General features: G+C 43.6%; 2 protein-coding genes across 12 annotated transcripts; one reads left to right on the top strand and one right to left on the bottom strand.

Moving 5' to 3' along the window:
* Positions 1-983: 983 nt before the first annotated feature.
* On the bottom strand, positions 984-4,410 carry nmu (neuromedin U). Of its 6 annotated transcripts, XM_056414757.1 has the most exons (8): positions 4,165-4,410; positions 3,039-3,094; positions 2,818-2,865; positions 2,658-2,711; positions 2,556-2,585; positions 1,832-1,885; positions 1,704-1,746; positions 984-1,196 (listed from the first exon to the last, which is right to left on the bottom strand). In XM_056414757.1, the coding sequence occupies exons 1-7, from the start codon at positions 4,289-4,291 to the stop codon at positions 1,711-1,713; spliced, it is 405 nt and encodes a 134-aa protein (XP_056270732.1). In that variant the 5' UTR covers positions 4,292-4,410; the 3' UTR covers positions 984-1,196; positions 1,704-1,710. The 6 variants fall into 6 exon arrangements, with proteins under 6 accessions (XP_056270732.1, XP_056270735.1, XP_056270736.1 ...); XM_056414761.1 differs by lacking the exons at positions 984-1,196; positions 1,704-1,746; positions 1,832-1,885 and adding exons at positions 1,910-1,973; positions 2,133-2,160; XM_056414759.1 differs by lacking the exons at positions 984-1,196; positions 1,704-1,746; positions 1,832-1,885 and adding exons at positions 1,913-1,973; positions 2,112-2,160.
* Positions 4,411-12,797: 8,387 nt separating this feature from the next.
* On the top strand, positions 12,798-24,375 carry exoc1 (exocyst complex component 1). 6 transcript variants are annotated; one of them, XM_056415177.1, is made up of 21 exons: positions 12,798-12,818; positions 13,679-13,810; positions 14,500-14,630; positions 14,743-14,902; positions 15,045-15,062; positions 15,519-15,706; positions 16,177-16,404; positions 16,548-16,680; positions 16,767-16,876; positions 17,380-17,448; positions 17,615-17,764; positions 18,732-18,840; positions 19,283-19,327; positions 19,468-19,631; positions 19,797-19,910; positions 20,158-20,237; positions 20,327-20,555; positions 20,945-21,128; positions 21,442-21,641; positions 23,644-23,838; positions 23,915-24,375. In XM_056415177.1, exons 2-21 carry the CDS (start codon positions 13,687-13,689, stop codon positions 24,065-24,067), a joined length of 2,784 nt encoding a protein of 927 aa, XP_056271152.1. In that variant the 5' UTR covers positions 12,798-12,818; positions 13,679-13,686; the 3' UTR covers positions 24,068-24,375. The 6 variants fall into 6 exon arrangements, with proteins under 6 accessions (XP_056271152.1, XP_056271153.1, XP_056271155.1 ...); XM_056415178.1 differs by lacking the exons at positions 12,798-12,818; positions 15,045-15,062 and having other exon boundaries at positions 13,423-13,810; XM_056415180.1 differs by lacking the exons at positions 12,798-12,818; positions 19,283-19,327 and having other exon boundaries at positions 13,423-13,810.
* The last annotated feature ends 245 nt before the right edge of the window (positions 24,376-24,620 follow it).

The following is a 24,620-nucleotide window of genomic DNA, read 5'->3' as shown; positions in this document are numbered from 1 at the left end:
TGCCGTGGCAACAGCCAGAGCAGCAACAGCATGCAGTACCACCTCTGACCACATCGATGGAGTCGCCGTGCGAGTGGCGCTGTTTCCCCGTTTTATTCAATTAAATCGGCACATAATGAAAATGTGATGGCCTTTGTCTATCTGTTAGAAGAGGGGTGCAGAGAATCCAGAGACTTGTTTTTTTGTTAGACATTTAAAAAGAAAGTGGTGTAGATTTAAGTTTTATTGTACAGAACATCACAGTAATATATTATGTAAATATACCAAAAAAGAAAACTAACATTTTATATAATGCATGAAATGCATATAGTCCGTTTATTATATATATATATATATTTATATATATATATAAAACAGCCTTTTGTTTCTGTATTGATATGAATAGAGTGCCATCTGCTGGCGAATACCGACATTACACATATTCAGGATAGAAACATAACAATATTAATCCGGCAAATATTAATTTAACAAGAAGAAAAGCTGTAAGAAAATTATACATGTGCATTAAAAAATTAGAAACAACTAAAACATTCACTTTGTGACTCCACATCCCATCATGATGTCACAGGTCCGTTTTAATTAATGTCCCCTCCTGTGAGGTTAAGTTACGATTAAATAAACGGGGAAGTGTAATTGTTTTCATCTTCTTCTTTTTTTTAATGAAAAAGTGTGAATGGTTATTTTTAATCATAATTATCTCTCAAATAAAAAACATTAAAAAGACATGACTGATACTTTTTTTATGGACTTGTTTTCAGTGTGTCATTGATTCATATGTGTATTATAATAATACACAAGACACGTTGAGTACACATTAAAATGTTATCTTAAAGTAGGATCATTCAAATCTGTACTTAAACAAAATATATTTTAATTGTTTATATTTTGCAATAATGCAAATCTATAGGTGTAAAATGTCAAATACCTGCGGTCCTGTAAATGTATTCACACACACGGCGGAATCAAACGTGCACTCGCGCGGCCACATTGTAGCAGTTTTAATGCAAATGAAACACACACGCACACGCATGTCACGTGACACAATAAATCCTGGACAGAGGAATAAGTGTTTAGGTATTATTATTATTTGTGTATTCAGACGTCACTACAGCAGCGGCTCGCTGGATCCTGGTGCAGCGGCTCGGGTCTCGGGTCTTCGGTGTCGGGGTCTGGGGGGGGGGGGGGGTGTAGAGACTCTACCGATGAGGGGGAGAACAAACACACAAAGAGATATTATAAATTCTCTCTGTAAAAACATTTGATGCCATTTTATTTTTCTTACTGTTTTTTTATTTTTTTATTTTATTACTGCTCATTACTGAGCACCTGCTGCTGTATTCCTGCAACTTCCCCACTCAGGGACTAATAAAGGGATATTTAATCTAATCTAATTTGACTCTGCCTGGCTTTATCTGGTCTCCATATTTCTGGAAATGTGTGAAAATTAGCATGTATTTGATCAAATAATGCCTCATTTGCATATTTAAACAAACCATTGCACAAAGGTAATAACACTAGAATAATAATCCAGATGTGAGTGATCAGATGGGGAGGTTTTATGGTGACATCAGATCCTATTGGATACTCGCGTGTCTCACACTCAGCATACATACAAGTTATCTTTTTGCTAATATGCTCCCAAATAAATCAAACTCAGCTCTATTATAATACAACATGTCCATGCAAACCAAAACCCGCATTACCTTGGATCTACTCATATTCTAGGGACCGTCTTCCATTTCTTGGCTGTAAGTGCAAAAGGATTTAATGTTCATCATTTCATCAGCACACTTCACCGTGTGTGTGATGTGCGTTCCTCTCGTCGGCGTACCCGGTAGAGGAAGTACCCTCTGCTCTGGATCCCTCCGGGTCCCTGGAGGTCCGCCTGGAACGGGCCATGGAGACACCTCTTATTGCGCAATCAGGTGACAAGTGAGCGCTTCTAAAGCCTCATCGTTACACAGCACGCCCTCCTGCGAGGGAAAGGCAGCTCACGATGAGTTTTCTTTACAGCTAGTTTTATTTTGAAAGGCCTGAACGTGACATCTTATTATGAAGGAGAGTATTGCTCCATTGGCATTATTGGTTTATTGGTTTGAAGCAAAAAACACCTTCATTGTGTCTTTTCATACTTATTTCCCTCTGACGTCTCCCCTCCACCTGCAAAACGCCATCAAACAGCACAAACTCAACAACAACCCTCCATGTTACTCCCCCCTCCCCCCCCCCCCCCCATAGTCCACTTTGACTGAAAGAAATATAAGTTTTGGCTGCTGCACTAATTTTAGACTATAATTACTGGGAAAGAACAACTAGTGCAGCGAGCGTTATTGACATGTGAGCTGAAGCGAGGAAGGGGTGGGAATGGGGGGAGGGGGGCATGTGCAACACACACACAAACACACACATACATGTCATATCAACATATTGAATGCTGCAGTTTTTTCTTCCTGTATTTTCATTTACAGCCAGATGTGCTGGAAAAACACGACACACAAAAGTCAGATTTCATCGGGTGACTATTGGGATGAAACCTTCTGATAAGACGGACTCACCCGTTTACTGTTTTCCTGCCCTTTCAGCTCCTGAGAATTCCATAAAAGGAGACTTTTAGTTGACATCTTACACATGTTGTGTTAGTTAGAAGTATGAAGTACCTTTGACTTCTGAACCAGCATGGAGACACAGAGGGCCCCTAAAACATCAGAGGCCTGACACCGGGGAGAAAAGCAGCCGTTACAATAATGTGCTATGAACATTTGTAATATACATGTGAAAAATATAAAACGTGGTCAAATGAAATCCCACGCCGCTCACCCAGAACTTGAGGTCTGCAAAGAAGTAGGAGGAGCACACGGCGTCTATCTGTGGAGCATGGCGGACGACAACAAGGTTAACACTGAGAGGAGGAAGGATCATGGGTGTGGGTGTGTGTGTGTGTGTGTGTGTGTGTGTGTGTGTGTGTGTGTGTGTGTGTGTGTGTGTGTGTGTGGGTGTGTGTGTGTGTGTGTGTGTGTGTGTGGGGGTGGGAGGCGTACCCGGCTGAGCAGCTGCTGAGGGTCTGTTGGGGCGCGAGGAAGTTTTGCCGGAGCACCTTGAGTTCCACACAACGACAAAAAACAACACGACATTAACACAACAACAACAACGGATCCTCCTCCTCCTCCTGGAGGGGGGGGGGGGGTCTGACTACTCACATCCTGGCACCTGCTCAAATGTAACAACAATAACAACTGTAACAACTATTACAATAATAACAACTTTAACAACTGTTACAACAATAACAACAATAACAACTTTAACAACTGTTACAACAATAACAACAATAACAAATGTAATGATTGTTATAACAACAATAACAACAATAACAACTGTTACAACAATAACAAATGTAACGATTGTTACAACAATAACAACTGTTACAACAATAACAACAATAACAAATGTAACGATTGTTACAACAATAACAACTGTAACAACTGTTACAACAATAACAACAATAACACATGTAACAATTATTACAACAATAACAAGAATAACAACTTTAACAACTGTTACAACAATAACAAATGTAACGATTGTTACAACAATAACAACTGTTACAACAATAACAACAATAACAACTGTTACAATAATAACAACAATAACAAATGTAACGATTGTTACAACAATAACAACAATAACACATGTAACAACTGTTACAACAATAACAAATGTAACGATTGTTACAACAATAACAACAATAACAACTGTAACAACTGTTACAACAATAACAACTTTAACAACTGTTCCAACAATAACAACAATAACAAATGTAACAACTGTTACAAATGTAACACACGTAACGACTGTTACAACAATAACAACAATAACAACTATTACAACTGCCACAACAATAACACATGTAACAAATGTAACAACTGTTACATCAATATCAACTCTAAAAACTGAAATACAGACAGACAGATAGACAGACTGACAGACAGACAGACTGACAGACTGACAGATAGACAGATAGATTGATGGATTGATGGATAGACAGATATAGACAGACAGACAGATTGATTAACAGATGAAAATAAGCAACAACACAATACAACAGACGTAACTCCCTCAGCCTCGTGAACACAGAGTCCCGAGGAGTTCCTCCGGCGGCTGACTCACTGCTGCAGCGGGGCACGGCGAGGAGCAGCAGCGCCGTGAGGGCGGCGCCGGTGGCGCTGAGGGGGCTCACGCTGCCGCGGGAGGCTCCGCGCCGCGCCGCCTGGCTCTGGGTCTGGAAAGTCCTCATCTCCCCCTCTCTCTCTCTCTACCTCTACCTATCTGTTTACCTCTCTCTACCTCTCTCTCTCGCTTTCTCTTTATCTCGAGATGGTTTCTTTCTGTCTGCTTGTTTTGTTGTTGTTGTTGTTGTTGTTTTTGTTGTTTTGTTGTTGGTTGTGTCCGCTTGACTTCTTGCTCTTCTGAGAGTTTCCATCTCATGTCAGAGTAATATGAAGGCTGGTGGCACACACACACACACACACACACACACACACACACACACACACACACACACACCCTCAGCTACGTCATTGGAGCTCCGCGCATGCAAGAACAAATATATAATGATGTTTGATGAACAGCAGCATGTCGGATAAATGTGATGATGATGATGATGGTGATGATGATGGTGATGATGATGATGGAAAAGTAAAGTGTAAGCTGGTGAGAGAAGTATCAAGCGATGTTATCAAAGAAGTTTACTTAGAAAATAACAATAACCTTAGAATACGAGACGTGAAGCATGAAGTCCTCAAAAATATCACCCGTCAGACCAAATAAGAAATAAAAACACACTTATAAAATGAATATGACTTGAAATATGAAACATATAATGCTGACAAACCCCTTAACAATAATAACAATAATGATAAAAACAATATTTAAATCAGTGATCATATGTTCAGCACATAAACTTAGGAAATAGATCACCAAATTCACCAAAAGTCACCATTACATAACGCCTCATTTTCATATTGAAACATAACATTTCATAAAACTGGTAATACAAGTTGTATGAAACATTGTTGCTACATTGTTGCTACAATGTTGCTACATTGTAACAACATTGTAACAACATTGTTGTAACATTGTTATAACATTGATGCTACATCGTTGCTACATTCTTGTAACATGTTTGCTACATTGTAACAACATTGTTGCTACATTGGTTTAACATGTTTGTTACATTGTTTTAACATTGTTTTAACATTGTTTTAACATTGTTGCTCCACAGCCTCCGGGCCGTACTTTGTGTGTCTGCGTTGCGTTGCTCTGTAACTTGTGGACATAATTTGAGGCTCGTCCAGCGGCGTCATGTCAGAGAAGCAGCTGCATATCGGACTTCTCTTGAAAGGCCATTTTGCTGCTGCATGTTTCTGTGGATGCCGTAATGGTAAGTGCATATGTGGGCAGCTGCCTTACGGATGACATTCCTATAAATAAACCCTGAATCAACTCTTTTTTTCCATTCCTGCAGCATCCATCACAACGTCTACAGAGTCAGTCTCCTCCTCAACATACGCAGAAATGTATGAAGAACAACATAAACACGATGGATTTACATGCGAAATAACCTAATTTGCTAAAAATTCTTCGTTTATCTCTCAAATATTAAATATTAATTTGCTCTACGATATTAGAAAAAGGTCAGTGAACGCCCTTCTGGTGAGTTTAGAAGCTACGTGTCTTCCAAAAAGGTTGGAAATAAAAATAGAATGTGCTACTTTCTTGTTCTTCGTGAGAGATTTTTTTAAACAATGCTTGAATTTGTTTTTCTTCTGGCGGTCGTTAGGAAAACATTGCTCTGTAATATCTGTGATTTGAAACTGTTATTTCACGCATGAGCCACATTGAAATGATCCGTAAGCTGTATCACATATCTTACTCTCCAGCTGGAGCTGGTAATCAGATTCATTTAAATGATATCATCAACACTTCTTCAGAGGCATATTTTCAGAGCAATAATACCCAATAATGGCTTTTGTGGTGTTATTGATGAAAGATGAATTCATATCAGTCTTTTTTTTAAAGAAGAAATCGGGCTCTTATTTAAGAAATGAAAAAAAAGTCTCTTAAGGCTTTGAACGCTGCAGGTCCCATCAAAAGTTTATGAAATTATGAACTTGTAATGTGTAAAACCTCTGTCTATTATTTCATGCATTCACTCTATTGAAGCCTTCATTATTTGAGAGACTCATTATGGATCATTACTAAATTATCTTTTTCTCATATGATATCTTGGGTAATATCTTTGTGTCTTTGTCATTTACAATAAAGCAGATAATAACTGTGAACACGGCTCTCTAGCAGGTGCGTCTGCAACCACCGCCCAAAGCTGGAGGACGTCGAGAAGCAGGAATTAAACTCACCGAGGCGCAGCAGTGAGGGTATTGTTTCCGTTAGCTGTTAGCCAAAACACAGCGAAACAACAAAGTCTCTGACCGCGGAGGAGCGCCCGCGAGGGACTCAGCAGCGTGCTACCTGGTAGCTCCTGTTAGCTGTTAGCGCAACACGCCCTCTGAACAATACAAGTGAGCAAACTGATTCTCCCGAGGTATTCCACTCAGCGGCGTGTGTGTGTGTACCGGTAGCTCCGTTAGCGTTTAGCTATTAGTCAAGAGAGCGAAAAGTCACAACTTAGCGGCCCCGATGTACTCAGCAGTGTGTGTACCGGTAGTTCCGTTAGCATTGAGCTATTAGCCAAGAGAGCGAAGAGTAGCGACTGAGCGACTCCAATGTACTCAGCAGTGTGTTTACCGGTAGCATCGTTAGCGTTTAGCTATTAGCCAAGAGAGCAAAAAGTCACGCCTGAGCGACCCCTATGTACTCAGCAGTGTGTGATTAGTTCCCTTAGCTGTTAACTAAACACACCATCCAAACCACACACAAGAAAGGGTAAACTGTGTTCCCGCGCTGCGTCTTCAAGGAGAAGACTCGCGACTGAGCGGCCGCAATGCACTCAGCAGTGTGTGTTGCACTAGTTCCGTTAGCTGTTAGCTCCGTTAGCACAATCCAGTCACGCACAAGCAGACGATATTCAAACTGGACTCGTTTACGGGAAGATTTCTCTTGGCGGTTCTGGATTTGACACATTTTTTGTTTTCGCTTACATGGAAGAAAATAAAGCTCATTTTAATAAAAGTCGGCCGGATGAAGAAGGTCAGAGAGACACTCGACTGACACCAACGTCTGACTCTTTGAAATCGACAATTTGGGCGATTCCGGGGAAGTCGTCCACTCCCTTGTCCTCCTCCCACGCTGATGTCTCCATCCTCTTTAATCTCCCGCCTTTTTCCTTTTTATTATTATTATGAATTGAGAGAGGAGACGTAATTAGCCGGAAAGATAATTTGTGTTTTGTGTTCTCCCCTCGGTTCACCCGTCTGGAAAAAAAGCCCCGAAATGTCACGGCACGAGTTATTTTTCATAATTTGCTCCGGTCTGGAGTTAAAACCCGATGGTTTTGAGGGAAGGTTACGGTGCATGAGTCACCGTCGCACCGCGAGGCCTCCAGTGTGGTCTCCATTGTTCTCTCTGAGTTTAGTTCAAGGACCGTCGGGAAAATAAACACAAGAAAAGTACATCTTGAAAAAATGTGAATGAATGTTTAGTAATACTTTACATGCTGTTGTCTCCAGACTTCATGTTCATTCAAATCTGGTTCAAATCCCAAATAATCTCACTGCAACATGGATCTAAATATGATGGAAATACCAAAATTATGAAAACATTCCCTTCAGATTATCTCTGTTTGGATTTGGTTGCCATGTTTTAATATTACACGCTATTAAAACGTGATTATGAACTTCAATCACAGAACCATCGAGGATCACGTAAAGCAGAGTGTTGATATAAATCTGATTATTTTCACTCTTGTTTCTCTGCTTTAAACTCTATTAATATTCGGCTTATGCAGATTTTAACAGAAGATTTAAATTACACGAGTTGTGCAATTTGGACGTATTTTATTTCCCATTATATTTCATCGTTAGATTGAGTATCATGTTCTAATATTCGGGTGAAACGAATGGTGTCGTCTTACTGAAATAATGCATCTAATCTAATGCTGCATGCCTCAGACAAAATTAAGTATGTGTGATATGATATATATTTATTTATATATATATATTTTAAATATATGTATATATATATATTATATATGTGTGTATATATATATATATATATATATATTTTATATCTTAGTCCTGGTGTAGTGTGCTCTCATACTGCATCACATTCCTGGATAACCATTTAGAAATGTGAATGTTGTCACATAAAAACCTTTATTTTTAATTATGTTGTTCATCTTTTCAGAGGAACGATGTTAGAGAGACTTCTTGTGTCGTTAACGGCAGAAAGACAGAAGTAGAAGTCGGTGAAGTGAGACGTGATCGAGGGATGAAGAGGAGCGGAGACGCTCGTAAAGATATTAATATGATTAATGTGATGACAGCAACGGCCATTACACGTCCTGGTTCTTCTCTTTCAGATGGTTTCATTTACAAGTCATCATCCTTTTGGGGGAGGAGGGGGAGAGAGGGAGGGGTGACAGTTTTTCTCGATTGCTTAAACACATGTTTTGAAAGCATGCCTCGTTTTCTCAAAACTCTAAACACAAATCCCAAAACCACTCACACAAAATGCAAAACCCTTTATATCTCCTGCAAAATGCAACTTTGCTTTCAGAACAGTGTTATGTCACCTCAAAAGGGTATTTTGTTTTCAAATGACAAACACAGCCCATTATATGACTAGACATTCTAAGCATCGATTGAACACTGATGTGCTCGATGGAAAACACGACTATGAAATGGAAAAACACCAGTATGAAGGCCTGATCAGAAGCATTATGCCTTTTCATGTCCAGTGGTACTGTACGCTTTCTCCTGTTGTAAAATATTGTAAATGTATAGTGTTTGAACTCAAAATATAAAACAACACACAAATATACAACAAAAATGTTTCTTTCTTTTTTATAATTTTTTCACAGAACAAACAATAGAAAATAGACCACAACAGTCAACAAAAAAAGAAAGAAAAGTGTAAATAAAAAAGGACAACAAAATACTCCTCTGCCTCTCTAGTCTCCTCTACCTTCCATGTTTTCATCCATTCTTCTTCAAATCAGGAGGTCACCTGTGGCCATTATATTGTTTGATTCCAAATTGCACAACAGCCGTGGAAATGGAAGTTTTGCCAATTGAACAGCAGTGTGTTCTGTCTGAACACGAGGAGGTGTGGCATTGATGAAGTGTGCAAAGTAGAGAGGATGGTGTTTAGTGTTTTAAAGAAAGTGTGGCTAACAATTGAAATCTGTGTCTAAAGCAGATACTTGTGCTTATAGTTTAGTAGAATTGGTTTAGGGAGTTGGCACATGAGTTACAGGTTGTGGTCATTGTGTTCTAAGTTCCAGTTTTTCTGTGGAATCAATCGAGAAAAACAGTAATAAAAGCCACATTGCATCATCAGATGAGTTACAGTGGAGGATCATAAATCAACCTTTACATATAGATATTAAACATGTGTTGATACCTTCGCCACGCTGACAACAAAACAAACACCAATCTGAAACAACAGCTGGCGACGGCTCCTTAAAGGGCTCCACTGAATGCCATCCAGATAGCAAAGCACAGATAGAAACGTCCATCAGCGAGTTAATGTCAACTGCAGATTACACTGATGCAATCGCCCCCCCCCGGCCCCCTCGGCGCCGACCCACCTGCCACCGAAAGCCCCTTTTTGTTTGCTCGTGGCGCCTGCGTGACATCCTCCACGGACTCCCGAGTATGATTAGAATGATTAGTATTCACGTTTGCAAACGCGAAAATTGAACGAAAAGTTATTGCGACTCGGAGAGCAAAATATTTTTTTATTTTAAGTTAGCAATTCAACGCCGCACGCATCGAGTCACCGGTCGGCCATTTTGAAAACGCTGCCATTGGTAATGCCACGCCCGTCGAATATTTGGCCAATGATGTCATCGAGAGGCCTGTTTAAAAAAATTAATCATATTGGTCTTTTGGGGGGATTTTTCCTAATTTTCTGGTGATATGAAGTCTGGGTTTGAGTTCTCAGAGACATTTATTGTATATATATATATATATACATATATATATATAAAACACCAGTATCGTGTCAGCAGACTGATCAGAACATTGACCGATCAATACATCAATGCATAAATGGTAAATGTAAACGTTGAGTTAAAATAATGGCACAAGTTATTACAACTACACGTCCTCCATCTCAGCGCTTCACTAGCTAACGGGGTTTCTTTAGTCAGTCCTCCATTTCAGCGCTTCACAAGCTAACGGGGTTTCTTTAGTCAGTCCTGCATCTCAGCGCTTCACTAGCTAACGGGGTTTCTTTAGTCAGTCCTCCATCTCAGCGCTTCACAAGCTAACGGGGTTTCTTTAGTCAGTCCTGCATCTCAGCGCTTCACTAGCTAACGGGGTTTCTTTAGTCAGTCCTGCATCTCAGCGCTTCACTAGCTAACGGGGTTTCTTTAGTCAGTCCTGCATCTCAGCACTTCACTAGCTAACGGGGTTTCTTTAGTCAGACCTGCATCTCAGCGCTTCACTAGCTAACGGGGTTTCTTTAGTCAGTCCTCCATCTCAGCGCTTCACTAGCTAACGGGGTTTCTTTAGTCAGTCCTGCATCTCAGCGCTTCACTAGCTAACAGGGTTTCTTTAGTCCCGCATCATAGTCAGTCCTCCATCTCAGCGCTTCACTAGCTAACGGGTTTTCTTTAGTCCCGCATCATTTATCGGCCCGTCGTAGGAAAATAAACATCAGAAAACAAACCTTTGACATTCACAACATGCGCACGCGGTAAGTGCTGGAATAGGGCGAAACGTGGGTGAATCATACGAGCACAACATGAGGAAGAAAGATAATGGAGGTGTGTGTGTTTGTGTGTGTGTCTATATGTACACATATTGTGTAAAAATCATATTATTTTCATGGACATGATGACCCGAACAAGATAAATATTGACATCAAACAGGAAATGCATGAAAAAAAACAGCTAACTCAAACTTTTTGGAAAGAATGCACAACTTTAGTATTTTTGCTATATTTCTGGTTAAAAAAACAAAACAAATCCGATTAAAACACCAGCGAGAGATCACAATGAAGGATTCTATAATTAATCCAATTTCAAGGAGTTCTGTTGAAAAGAGGATAACTTTATTACCTCCAAATGGACGGATCTTGTTTTGGAAAATAACGCCCAAAAAGCAGAAATCAACTTCATATCTTTGAATAAATATGGGAAGAAAATGTTTCTAATGATCCTAGTCGGTTGCATGAGACAACTGAGACAAATGTGTGTGTTGTGATTTCCTTCTTTATTGATATGACTGAATTTATCAACTAAATCATATTAATTCATATTTATTGGGGCTTTTTTGTATGTGCTTCCAACTAAAACAAATGTACCTGCTCGATCATTAAATATTAAATATTCGTAACTTCCATGTCAAAAATATGTAAGTTCACGTTAATTTAATTTAAACGGTTCTGTAAAAAATTCTTTTTTTAAAAACAGTTGTTTCCTATAAACTCATCCACTGTTTGACTCTGAAGGTAAAATATCCCGCTGTGTGTTTATGTCCATATTAAAGCGATAACTTTGCCAGAAGACGTCGTGCGACACCGAAACTCAAGATGTCGCCGCGCGGCGTCTTTCCCCCCGCTTCTGGGACACAAGCGGTGACGTCGACCATAAAAAGACACCACGGAGACCTCGGACGGGATGAGAACCCAATGTTTAGTCACCCGGAGAGGATATCGCTTGCATAGCGCTGGGTTCAGGGGCAGCAACGAACCGTGACAGTGAACGCCTCATTCACCAGCTGGGAAATCAAGAGCGACACAGAAAAGCCTCGAGGCCTCAAGCCGGCGCTCTATTTGTAGTTATGTTTATTTCCCGGCTCGCCGCGCTGACATTCAGTCTCTGAAGCCGCGCTGGGCTTTTCCTCCACAGCTGGTTAATCACTGAGACTGCTGCAGGAAAACAATGATCACACTGATGGAAAAACAACAATAAGTTAAGTTAAAGTGTTCGTTCTAGAACACAACGCAGGAGGAAAGGAGACGTTCAGCAATGAGAAGTATGATGTGGGTTAACACTGCCACCTGGTGGCTGGAAAAGAGTATTTACAGAAGCGACATGGCATGTTTCAGATGTTAAAGGCTAAAGCTAAACATTTAAATATCAATTAACTCTTTAATTAAAAGACATTCATGTCGTCATCATTTGCAGATTTGCAACCCGTTTAATATCATTATCATTATGTACCTGGCACCTGCACAATTAATACTAATATATGTATATATAATATATAGTAATAACACAGTTTTTATACAGACTATTTGCACAGAAGCCGATAATATTATATTATATATATATATATATATATTATATATAGAGAGAGAGAGAGAGAGAGAGGGAGGGAGAGAGAGATATTACATAGCAATGGAAACTTTATTTATTTATATATTTATATATATATATATATAAAATAAATGTTAAATAATAAACACATATACATATTTATATATATATATATATATATATATATATATATATATATATATATATATATATACACAATCCTAATCCTGAAACACAGGACCAATACATGTGTTCTTCCCACCGTCTGTGGTCATTATTGCCTCTGTGGGCGGATCAGACCGGATGTTGACGCTTTCGCTGTCACGTGACAGCCGAACCCGGAAGTCAGAGCGCTGCGGAGCAGGAAAGAAACAAGGTAAGCGACGCTTGTGAGTTCACGACGTGACATCTGACTATCAGACATACGGATCGTCTGCACTTCGGTTATAAAGTCACGGGAGGTTATTCCGCCGTTAACGGCTCCGCGTCATGGATGCTAACCCGGAAGTAGTTTAGCTCTCTGCGAGCTAGCAGGAGCTAGCTAGCTAACTGACACAGAGGACAGACAACAATGTGTTTTTATTCATTCTTTCGTTTGTGAAACTGCAGAAAAAGGGGGAATATGTCACTTCTTCTTCTTCTTCTTCTTCTTCACATCTAGACCTCATTGAACAGGTCTAATTTAAAACAGACTCCACCGAGACTGTTCCAATGTGGACTAGATTATCCCAGATAGGCTGAAGATGCTTTAAACATGGTTTTATATTTGGGAATACGTAATAAATAAAAAGGGGAGATTTCACAGCCCCCCCCCCCCCCCCACACACACACACACACACACACACACATCTAGACCACATTGGACCAGGTCCAGATTACAAACCACTGTACCTGGACCAGGGTAAAGTGGACTAGATTATAGAGGGAATCTTTAAAACACATGTTCACACTTGTTTCACCTTTTTTATTCTACTTATTTAAGTTGCAAAAAGAGAGGAAGATGTCACATCTAGACCTCAATGGACCAGGTCCAGAATAAATAAATAAAAAAAGGTCCAATGTGGACTGGGTGTGCAAAAGCAGTCGATCTTCCTTTGTCTTAAAGACAGTTTCAGACTCGCTTATGTCTTAAATGTCTCTCAGGTGAAGTTATATTTCCTTCGAGCTTCATCCCGACAGCGAGTGAAGGAACATCTGGCGTCAATAACAATAACAAACAAACCTTCTGCACGGCAGCCGCCGCCATGACGGCCATCAAGCACGCGCTGCAGAGGGACATCTTCACGCCCAACGACGAGCGGCTCCTCGGCATCGTCAACGTCTGCAAGGCGGGGAAGAAGAAGAAGAACTGCTTCCTGTGTGCGACGGGTGAGAAGTGTGGATAACTTTATGAATGATTATTTCAGACGTGGGGAGGAAATGTATATAATATATTTTTCAGGGGGTCGTTTTTCCCCCATTGACTGAAAACCAGGAGCTTTTCAAAATGAACTGGTGCACTTTCTGAAACTCGTGAAATAACATTTAACCGTTGTACAAAAATTATAAATATACTTATTTAGGCTAACAGGATATGAGCTATTGTCATAAAAAATTTGCAAAAATAGAATATCAGGCAGTAATAAGACTATTAGACAATAATAACATTATTAGGCAATAATAAGATTATTAGGCAGTAATAAGATTATTAGGCAATAATAAGATTATTAGGCAGTAATAAGATTATAAGGCAGTAGTCTACAGATTCAAAGTGTTTTTCTTGGATTCTTTTAAACAAAAAACACAAGTCAGACAATCATATTCAATGTTATTCTTATTTATTCGTGGTTATTTATTATAACTATTAACAATTATAACTTATTTCTTAGTTTTTTTTATTATTCCAAATTATATTTATTGATTGTGTGTGTGTGTGTGTAGTACAGGCAACAGAGAGGACACACACAACAAATAACACAAACAAAACGCTATTAAATTATCATAATTAATAGAGGACATTATGGGGGCATTTGTTTCTTATTTCTGAAGCGTTGTTGTTGTTGTTGTTGTTGTCCCAGTGACCACGGAGCGGCCCGTCCAGGTCAAAGTGGTGAAGGTGAAGAAGTCCGACAAAGGAGACTTCTACAAGCGGCAGCAGACGTGGGAGCTCCGCGACCTGACGGAGGTGGACGCCAAGGACGCCAGCAAGGTCGGCGAAGGTCACGTCTCCTTCGTTCCCCGACCCTGTGAAACCCTCGTTCACCGACGCTCCTTCCCTCCTTCCCTTCCCTCCTTCCCTTCCCTCCTTCTCTTCTCTGCAGGAGAACCCCGAGTTCGACCTCCACTTCGAGAAGGTGTACCGCTGGGTGGCGAGCAGCGCCGCCGAGAAGAACTCCTTCATCTCCTGCATCTGGAAGCTGAACCAGCGCTACCTGAGGAAGAAGGTGGAGTTTGTGAATGTCAGTTCTCAGCTGCTGGAAGGTGAGAAGGGGAGAGAGGGGGGGTGAGGGGTGTGTGTGTGTGTGTGTGTGTGTATTGAGCCTCTATTTGTGTCTGTTTGGCGTTTCTGTGTTCAACTTTTCTTTATTCTCACTTTTCTCTCTTTTAAACTTTCTCTGGCCAGAACTTCCTAAAGCGGAAGGTTGGTAGGACTTAACTCCTCCTCCTCCTCACTCCTCAACATTGTAATCCTCCTCCTCTATCTCTCTCCCTCCTCCTCCTCCCCCCCCCCCTCTCTCTCTCTCTCTCCTCCCTCTCTCTCTCCTCCTCCTCCCTCCCTCTCTCTCTCCTTCTCTTCCTCCCCCCTTTCCTTCTCCTCTCCATTCTCATTTAGACGACATGTTTCATGTCTTTCATCATAACTCACATTTAGGTCATTCCACCTTAAGTCCATGTGTCCATTCCACCTTAAATGCATCAATGTACTCTGTGTAATTTGAGTAGAACTTGTAGCTCATATTGTTTATTATTTTTCAGTTGTTGTACTTTGGATTAATGTTGTTGTTGTTGTTTTTAATTATTGATCTGGTAGTCGCTCCAGTGTTGCGTAACACCAGGAGGAGCCCCGGCCTCACCGTGCCGCTCTTCTCGTCCGTAGACTCGGTGCCGAGCGGCGAGAGCCAGAGCGTTGCCGGGGGCGACGAGGACGCGCTGGACGACTACCAGGAGCTGAGCGCCCGCGAGGAGCAGGACATCGAGGGCATGATGGAGATGTGCGAGGACGCCGTGTCCAACGCCGAGGCCTTCGCCGAGCAGCTGAGCAGAGAGCTGCAGGTCCTGGACGGGGTGAGGGCGGACGTTGTTGTTGTTGTTGTTGTTCTTTCCTCTTCCTCTTCTCTTTGTTGTTGTTGTTGTTCTTCTTCTTCACCTTGTTCTTTTTCTTGTTGTTCTTCTTCCTCCATCTCCTCCTCCTTCACGGTCCTCCTCCTGCTTCTCTTCCTTCATGGCTCCTCCTCCTCCACCTTCATTGTTCCTTCTCATTCTCCTTCTCCTCCTCCTCCTTCATCGATCCTCCTCCTTCAACTTTTCCTTCACGGTCCTCCTCCCCCTCCTTTTCCATTTCCTCCTTAATCATTCCTCCTCCTCCTTCATCTGTCCTCCTCTTTCACGGTCCCCCTCCTCCTCCTCCTCCTTTCACGGTCCTCCTTCACGGTCCCCCTCCTACTCCTCCTCCTCCTTCTCCTCTTTCACGGTCCTCCCCCTCCTCCTCCTGCTCCTCCTCCTCCTTCATGGTTCTCCCCCCCCCCCCCCCCCAGGCCAATATCCAGTCCATCATGGCGTCTGAGAAGCAGGTGAACCTCCTGATGGCGCTGCTGGACGAGGCTCTGGGGGAGGTGGACACCATCGAGGGGAAGCTGAGCAGCTACGAGGAGATGCTGCAGAGCGTGAAGGAGCAGATGGACCAGATCTCCCAGAGCAACCGGCACATCCAGATCAGCAGCAGCAACAACGTCAAGCTGCTGGACGAGATACAGTTCCTGGTGGTCAGTGGCTCCGCCCTCTTAAAGGGACAGTGTACCCTTTGTTTAAGGCCGCGCCACGGTGCACAAAAAGTTTGGTCCTGGACACCCATTGGTCGCCATGTGTACGACCCCTGATTAATGCCTTGCTCTCTGCCCCGGCGTAGAACTACATGGACCTGTCGAAGGGCCATGTGCGGGCCCTGCAGGAGGGAGACCTGACCTCCCCCAAGGGCATCGAGGCCTGCATCAACGCCTCCGAGGCGCTGTCCCAGTGCATGAACGTGGCGCTGCGGCCCGGTCGGTACCCGCCCCCCTCCTGGCCCCGCCCCCGGTGAATCATTCAGGATGATTTGTAACGTGATGTTTCTCTTTCGCTCCTCCAGGCCACGAGAAGCTGACGGCCGTGACGCAGCAGCAGCTGCTGTTCGCCGAGCTGAGGGACACCTTCGCCCGGCGCCTCACCAACCACCTCAACAACGTGTTCGTTCACCAGGTACCGGACGCCGGCGCTCACCTGGGCTAATGTCACCTGTACAGCAGCATGAGGATGTTCAATATTTAATGTAGTTACTGTGTTGGGAGGGGAAGCAGCTGTGTACACGGTTGCATCCGTATTAATATTAATAGCCATAATGGCATAATATATATATTAATATTAATATACACATATATATATATATATATTCATATATATGTATATATATATCTATTCATATATATAAATTTCTATTCATATATATATATTTATATATATGTATATATAATTTGCAGCAGAATTTTGTTTCCAGAGCGAGCAGCTTTATTATTTCTTCTTTTCAGCAGATTTAAGAGTCAGATTTTCTTCACCTCCCTCCCCGCGTCACGGACTTCCTGTGCAGCTCTCGTCCTCTCCTTGTGTCGTTTCCTCTCCTCGTGTCGTTTCCTTCCCTTCTTCTGTTCTTGACTCTCTCTGTTGTGCTCACTTTGAACCCCCCCTGCCCCCCCCCTTTCTCTCAGTTCAACCACTTCAGTCACTTCAAAATGACCATCCCTCACTTCTATAGGTCCTCCTGTCTGTCTCTTCCAGTGAGTACCCCCCTCCCCCCCATGCTAGTGTCTGACCTCTCACTCCTCCCTCCTTCCGTTGCATGGGGTGTGTTTCTAACCTCTTAACATCCCTCATTTACTCTGAGAGCTGAGGAGAGAAGAAGCGACGTGATGTTATTCTAACGTCCGGTCTCTTTCTCCCCAGGGCCACGACCAGAGCTCCACGCTGACGCAGCACCCGGCCGAGCTCAGCCTGCCCAAGCACAGCCCGCTGCACCGAGACCTGCTGCGCTACGCCAAGCTCATGGAGTGGCTGAAGAGCACCCACCGGGAGAAGTATGAGGGCCTGTCCCGGGTCAGTGCTGCGCCGGGGGGGGGGGGGGGGGTCACAGTGATTAGTTCTGCATGTGATTTGGGGTAAAAAACAAACAAAAGTGGCGACTTTACGGGAAAACGTGAATATTCTCAGATGTTATTTTTCTGAGATTTTAAAGTCACAGATTTACGAGAATAAAAGCATGAAAGTTTATTTTTACTCCATCGCTTCACGTTTCCATGCCTGCAGTTGGCGATGCAGTCAGATTAAATAACAAAAGAATCGTCACGTTATCGTCAGCGTGTCTCAGAACAGAAACACCACCATCACAATCTTTACAAGATCATAATTATATTTTGGAGAATTTCAGACTTTTTTATAGAATGGAAACTTAACAACAGCTGAGAATTTGTGATTTTATTTTGGGATGCAAATTAAATTTATTTTAATTTTTTTTAAATACTCCTTTTTCCTCTGAATATTTTTTTCTTCTGAATATTATTATTAGAATATATATGTGTGTATCTTTTTTTATAAATATAATTATATTAAAATATTTATATATATTTATTTATAATAATATATATTTATTTATAATAATATTCAGAGCAAAAAAATTATAAAATATTATTTTCTATTTATTCATTTATTATTATTATTATTGACCCCAACATGTGGCCATACACATATACTCATGTTAGATTACATATTTACTTTATTCATCCCCAGGGGGAAATTTGGTAAACATGTTTACAAATATACAATAAAATAAAATAGCAGGGCATATTACATTTAAAAATTAAAATAATGAAGGAAATAAAAATGTTAAAATAAAATAACAATGAAAGCGTACACCGTGTAAAGTGACAGCGGTGCCAGGTTTTTATTGAATAGAATATACACTGAAATAAATACACAGAAATAAAAACACTCGTCACCCTCACTGCAGAGTTTCTGATGTGTGACAACTCCTCTAACATCGGGGTGTTTGTGTTCGGCGTCTCAGACTTACGTCGACTACATGAGCCGCCTCTACGAGCGAGAGATCAAAGACTTCTTCGAGGTGGCCAAGATAAAGATGGCGGGCGCGAGCAAGGAGGCCAAGGGCAAGTTCGGTAAGACCCCGACCTTTGACCCTCGACCCCGGAGCGCGTATACCTCCCTGTTTGTCTGGACCTTCAAAAACAACTGGTTCTCATCCTCTTTCATTTAGTCACTTCTCTTTGTGTCCTCCAGTGTCTTCATTGTGTAAATAAGAAATTATGTTTTCTTTCCCCAACTAATGAGCGCTTGTCGGATGCTTAGGCTCCGCCTCCCGTGTGACGCTCTCCACGGAGTCGCTGCTCTTTGTAAATAATATTTTCTTTTGAAAATATGACGAGACGTGAGCTTTTCGTTGTCGTTTTTGTGCAGAATTATATCTAAAACTCTGCTTCCTGCATCCTGTGTCCGAGCTTAAGCCACGCTGTGTGTGTGTGTGTGTGTGCGTGTGTGTGTGTGTGTGTGTGTGTCCCACATGCTGCATGTCTAACCGTCTCTGTCTCTAACCGGCTGCAGCCACGCTTCCGCGGAAAGAGAGCGCTCTGAAACAGGAAACGGAGAGTAAGTACCAAGGAGCTCAGTTCCCGCCGCTCACCACCGGGAACACGCACGCACACACACACACACACACACACACACACACACACTCACTCACTCCTCGGCCCGCTGCTGGTCGCGTGACGCCGTGGTGATGTGCCCAGGCCTCCACGGCAGCTCGGGGAAGCTGACGGGTTCGACCTCCAGCCTCAACCAGCTGGCGGTGCAGGGCTCCAGCAGCCGGCGCTCCCAGTCGTCCTCGCTGCTCGACATGGGCAACATGTCGGCCTCCGACCTGGACGTGGCCGACCGGACCAAGTTCGACAAGGTCTCACTCTGATCTCTCTCTGCTTCCTGACTTCTCTCTGATGACCGGTGCATCATAACATCCCTCTCCCTCTCTCCCTCCCCCCCTCCCTCTCTCTCTCCCTCCCCCTCCCTCCCTCCCCCCCTCCCTCTCTCTCTCTCCCCTCCCTCCCTCTCTCTCTCTCAGATCTTCGAGCAGGTCCTCAGTGAGCTGGAGCCTCTCTGTCTGGCGGAGCAGGATTTCATCAGCAAGTTCTTCAAGCTGCAGCAGCATCCAGCGGTGCTGCCCCCTCTGGCTCAGGTAGGCCTCGCACCCTCGCTCCCTTTCTCCCTCGCTCCCTTTCTTTTTTGCTCCCCTTGTCCCTCGCTCCCTTTCTCTCTTGCTCCCTCGCTCCCTCACTCGTTCGCTCCCTCGCTCGCTCCCTCCCTCTCTCCCTTGCTCCCTCCCTCCCTTTCTCTCTTGCTCCCTTGCTCTCTCCCTCCCTCCCTCCCTCCCTCTCTGGAAGCAGTTCCCAGTGCATGTGTTTCCTCCTCCTCTCCGTCTGCAGCCTGACCCGGAGGAGCCTGACGGAGGAACCCCGTCCAGGATTCCCCCGCCGGCCGAGCACCGCCAGTCCCTCTCCTCCGAGTGAGTCTCCTCCACTTCTCGTTCTCTCCGTCCGTGCGTTCGCGATGCGTAACGGTCTTCCTCGTTTCCTCCCCCCTCGTCTCCTCCAGGAAGGACCTGGTGCGCCTGATGATGAACAAGATCTTCCAGAGCATCGAGCCGGAGCTCAACAGCCTCATCGCCCTCGGCGACAAGATCGACAGCTTCAACTCGCTGTACATGCTGGTGAAGATGAGTCACCACGTGTGGACGGCGGAGAACGTCGACCCCGCCTCCTACCTCAGCACCACGCTGGGGAACGTGCTGGTCACCGTCAAGAGGAACTTCGACAAGTGCATTGTGGGTACCAACCAACGGTATGCTTAAAGGGACAGCTCACCCCAAAATAGAGATGAAAAACACACTTTTAGACTTCTATACAACCAGAGGAGACGCCCCCTGGTGGTCAGGAGAGGGAATGCAGGTGTTAACGCATGAAGCATAGACTTCTATACAACCAGAGGAGATGCCCCCTGGTGGTCAGGAGAGGGAATGCAGGTGTTAACGCATGAAGCATAGACTTCTATACAACCAGAGGAGTCGCCCCCTGGTGGTCAGGATAGATAATGCATTGACTTCACTCTTCAGGACCCTCGATAGTCCCACGCTCTTCTTGATGTTGGCGGCGTACTGTCCCTTTAAGGCAGACAAACGCTGCTCTGAGTTTGAAGTGCTTGTGTTCCTCTCAGTCGGCTCAGATCCGACAGATGGAGGAGGTGAAGATCTCCAAGAAAAGCAAAGTCGGCATCCTCCTCTTCGTCACCGGGTTCGAGGAGTTCGCCGAGCTCGCCGAGACCATCTTCCGTAACGCCGAGCGCCGCGGGGACCTGGACAAGGCCTACGTCAAGCTGATCAGGGCCGTGTTCGTGAACGGTGAGACCGCCACGGGGTCTTCATGGGGTCGAGATGATGCGATGCTCTTCTTAATTTTCTTCTTCTCCTCCTCCTTCTCCTCATTCTTATTCCTCACCTTCTTCTCTTTCTTCTTCTTTAACACCCTTCTTCCTCTTCTCCTTCTTCTTCTCCTTCTCCTCCTCCTCCTTCTTATTCCTCTCCTCCTCCCTCCTCCTTCTTCTTATTCCTCTCCTCCTCCATCATCTCCATGTGGTCTTGATGTGCTTGTAGATGATGCGATGCCCCCCCAGACTCGTAAACAAGCTCCCTGACTGTTGTTGTTGTTGTTTAGTGGAGAAGGTCGCCAACGACAGCCAGAAGACGCCGCGTGACGTGGTGATGATGGAGAACTTCCACCACATCTTCTCCACGCTGTCGCGGCTGAAGATCTCGTGTCTGGAGGCGGAGCGCCGCGAGGCCAAGCACAAGTACAGCGAGCACCTGCAGTCCTACGTCATCAACTCCCTGGGGCAGCCGCTGGAGAAGCTCAACGTGAGGGGCAGCGGCCTGCTAGCGCCTCCTCCTCCTCCTCCTTCTGCTCCTCCTCTTTCTTCTCCTCCTTCTTCTTCTTGTTCCCCTCCTTCTTCTTCTCCTTCTTCTTGTTCTTATTCTTTTCCTTATTGTTCTTCATCTTCTTCTCCTCCTTCCCCTTCTGGTTATTCTTGTTCTTTTCCTTCTCCTTCTTTTCCTTTTCCTTCTTCTCCTCCTTCTTGATATTCTTCCTCTTATTGTTCTTCTACCCCGTCTTCTTTTCCTTTTCCTTCTTCTTAATTCTCTTATTCCTCACCTTCTTCTTCTTGTTATTGTTCTTCTCATTCTTGTTCTTCTCCTTCTTCTTTAACCCCCTTCTTCTTTCTCTTCCTCTCCTCCTCCTTTTTCTTATTCTTCTTATTTCTCTCCTTCCTCTCCTCCATCTCCTTCTCCTCCTTCTTATTCCTCTCCTTCTCCTCCTTCTTCTTCTTCCCCTTCTGGTTCTTCTTGTTCTTTTCCTTTTCCTTCTTCTCCTCCTACTTGATATTCTTGTTCTTCTACCCCACCTTCTTTTCCTTCTTCTTAATTCTCTTATTCCTCACCTTCTTCTTCTCATTCTTGTTCTTCTCCTCCTTCTCCTTCTTCTTTACATACCTGCAAACTTGTCACCTTTCGGTGAAATTCACCTTTTTGAATCGTGGAGATCCGAAGAGTTTTTGTTTTGGGGGGGGGGGGTCACCTGGCCCGCTGCCGTTGAGATTGCAGTGAGACGCGGAGAAAAGTGTGAAGTGTTGCTCTTCGCAATAAAACATCTTTGATGGGACGTGTCTCGGCCAATCAGCGTTCAGATGTCCACAGCGTTTGGGGGTTCAGGTTAGCTTGAATGTTAGCCCGCTACATCTACTGCTGTCACGCTGCACGGTGTAGCGATGCTAACAAAGTACCCGTACGTTAAACACGATGTGATTTAGCATATTTTTAGTATCGATACTTCATTAAGAGAGCGATCAGAGCGCACGCGCTGCTCCGTGTCGAGCTGTCTGCGCACACTGCGCTGCGCAGCTCACAGCGAGAGAAGTGGCGGAGCTTAGAGACTTCGGCTTAAAAAATAAAAAGATGCCAGAAGTGAAATGTTTCAGTCTGTAAAGTTGTGTAACTCTCCAGCTGCTCATCCTGATGAACTGTGGATCATCTGGTCAGAGACTAACGGCCTCATAGTGTATCATCAATGCTATGATGGAACCATGTAGTTTCATTCATATCTGGCTGTATTAATACTCATATTACTGACATTTGTTAAGTTGAAAAAGTTGGTAAAAAGTGAACCATACAGATGTTTTATTTATTACTATTATAGATAAATATACCAGTCTCGTAATTATGGTACCATATTGTTTGTATGGTGTATTGAATTCTGGTATCGGGTATCATGATATTTATGGCAGGTATGTAATATGTATAGAAGTTATAATATGAGTATCGCGACAAACAGGTAGAGACAGAACAGATTCAGGGAGAAGTCCATGAGGACTGTTCAGGCAAAAGAAAAGGAAGTTGGTTCATGAATGACTTTAACCATATTATATATAATGACAATGTATATTTGTTATTACTATCATTATAGGGCTGAGTCAGAGCGGAGGACCTTTTGTTCTTAAACTGTTTATTATCATTGGTTAGACTTGTGGTCAGAACAATAAGATGACTGTAGTTGTGGTTCTAAAAGCTTTGAGGCTTCAAACAACGTGGATGTTGTGTGGTGACAAAAAAACAAAAAAAGTCACCTGCACCCCCCCCCCCCCCCCCCCCGTTGTCACCTTTTTCACCCCTCATGAGTTTGCAGGTATGTCTTTAACCCCCTTCTTCTTTCTCTTCTCCTCCTCCTCCTTATTACTCTCCTCCTTCTTCTACTCCTTCTTCCTCTCCTCCTCCTTTTTCTTATTCTTCTTATTTCTTCTCCTCCTCCTCTTTCTCCTCCTTCTTATTCCTCTCCTTCTTCTTCTCCTCCCTCCTCCTCCTGCAGCATTTCTTTGAAGGCGTGGAGGCGCGCGTGGCTCAGGGCGTCCGTGAGGAGGAGGTGAGCTACCAGCTGGCCTTCAACAAGCAGGAGCTGCGTAAGGTCATCAAGGAGTACCCGGGGAAGGAGGTGAAGAAGGGGCTGGACAACCTCTACAAGAAGGTGGACAAGCACCTGTGTGAGGAGGAGAGTCTGCTCCAGGTGAGTGTGTTCTCCAAGTGTTGGGAGACTCCTCCCCTTCCTCCCGTCTGAAGCTCCTCCCCCCCGTGTCCACCAGGTGGTGTGGCACTCCATGCAGGACGAATTCATCCGCCAGTACAAGCACTTCGAGGATCTGATTGGCCGATGCTACCCGGGCTCCGGCATCACCATGGAGTTCACCATCCAGGACATGTTGGAGTACTTCTCCAGCATCGCTCAGTCCCACTAGCCCCGCCCCCGACTCACCTCCTGCCTCTGATTGGATGATGATTCACGAGCTGCTCGCTAACCATCCTGTACTGTGTGGTTTTATTTTGTTCGTTTTTTTTGGACGATGAACATTTCATGTGTGTGTGTGTGTGTGTGTGTTTTAATGAAAGGGATTTGTACACTTGAATGTGTGTTTGTGTGTGTGTGTGTGTGTGTATATGCACTTGTTTCTTCGAACAGATCCGCCCTAAATATGTAATCATTTGTTCTATTCTCTTTGTTTCTTTATGCCACGTGTACATAATAAATTTGCTGCTGCCAATGCAATGACGTGTTGTTATGATAGATGGATATTTTATTGTGTATAATGTACTTTTATTGATCCCCGTGGGAAAATGCGTCTCTGTATTTAACCTGTCCTTAGTTATTGAGGAGCATTGGGCTAGAGGGAAGGGTTAGGGTAGCAACTGGGGGTTCAGTGTCTTGCTCAAGGGCACTTCGACGTGCAACTATGGGGAGAGCGGGGATTGAACCGAGCAATAAAATATCTTAAAAGTGTTTTAATGGAATAA

This window comes from Pseudoliparis swirei, chromosome 5 (genome assembly GCF_029220125.1).
Source record: "Pseudoliparis swirei isolate HS2019 ecotype Mariana Trench chromosome 5, NWPU_hadal_v1, whole genome shotgun sequence".
Taxonomy (NCBI): Eukaryota; Metazoa; Chordata; class Actinopteri; order Perciformes; family Liparidae; genus Pseudoliparis; species Pseudoliparis swirei.
Note: the sequence above shows the minus strand (reverse complement) of the source record. Positions and strands in the feature narration are given on the sequence as shown.

What these genes read in the sequence shown, in the direction of transcription:
- nmu (XM_056414757.1), bottom strand. Translation starts at nt 4,291, where the DNA reads ATGAGGACTTTCCAGACCCAGAGCCAGGCGGCGCGGCGCGGAGCCTCC. An exon ending in CGCCGTGCCCCGCTGCAGCA is followed by an intron (nt 3,095 to 4,164) that starts GTGAGTCAGCCG and finishes GTGGAACTCAAG; the next exon opens with GTGCTCCGGCAAAACTTCCT. An exon ending in CTCAGCAGCTGCTCAGCCGG is followed by an intron (nt 2,866 to 3,038) that starts GTACGCCTCCCA and finishes CATGCTCCACAG; the next exon opens with ATAGACGCCGTGTGCTCCTC.
- exoc1 (XM_056415177.1), top strand. Translation starts at nt 13,687, where the DNA reads ATGACGGCCATCAAGCACGCGCTGCAGAGGGACATCTTCACGCCCAAC. An exon ending in GAACGTGGCGCTGCGGCCCG is followed by an intron (nt 16,681 to 16,766) that starts GTCGGTACCCGC and finishes TCGCTCCTCCAG; the next exon opens with GCCACGAGAAGCTGACGGCC. An exon ending in ACAACGTGTTCGTTCACCAG is followed by an intron (nt 16,877 to 17,379) that starts GTACCGGACGCC and finishes CCTTTCTCTCAG; the next exon opens with TTCAACCACTTCAGTCACTT.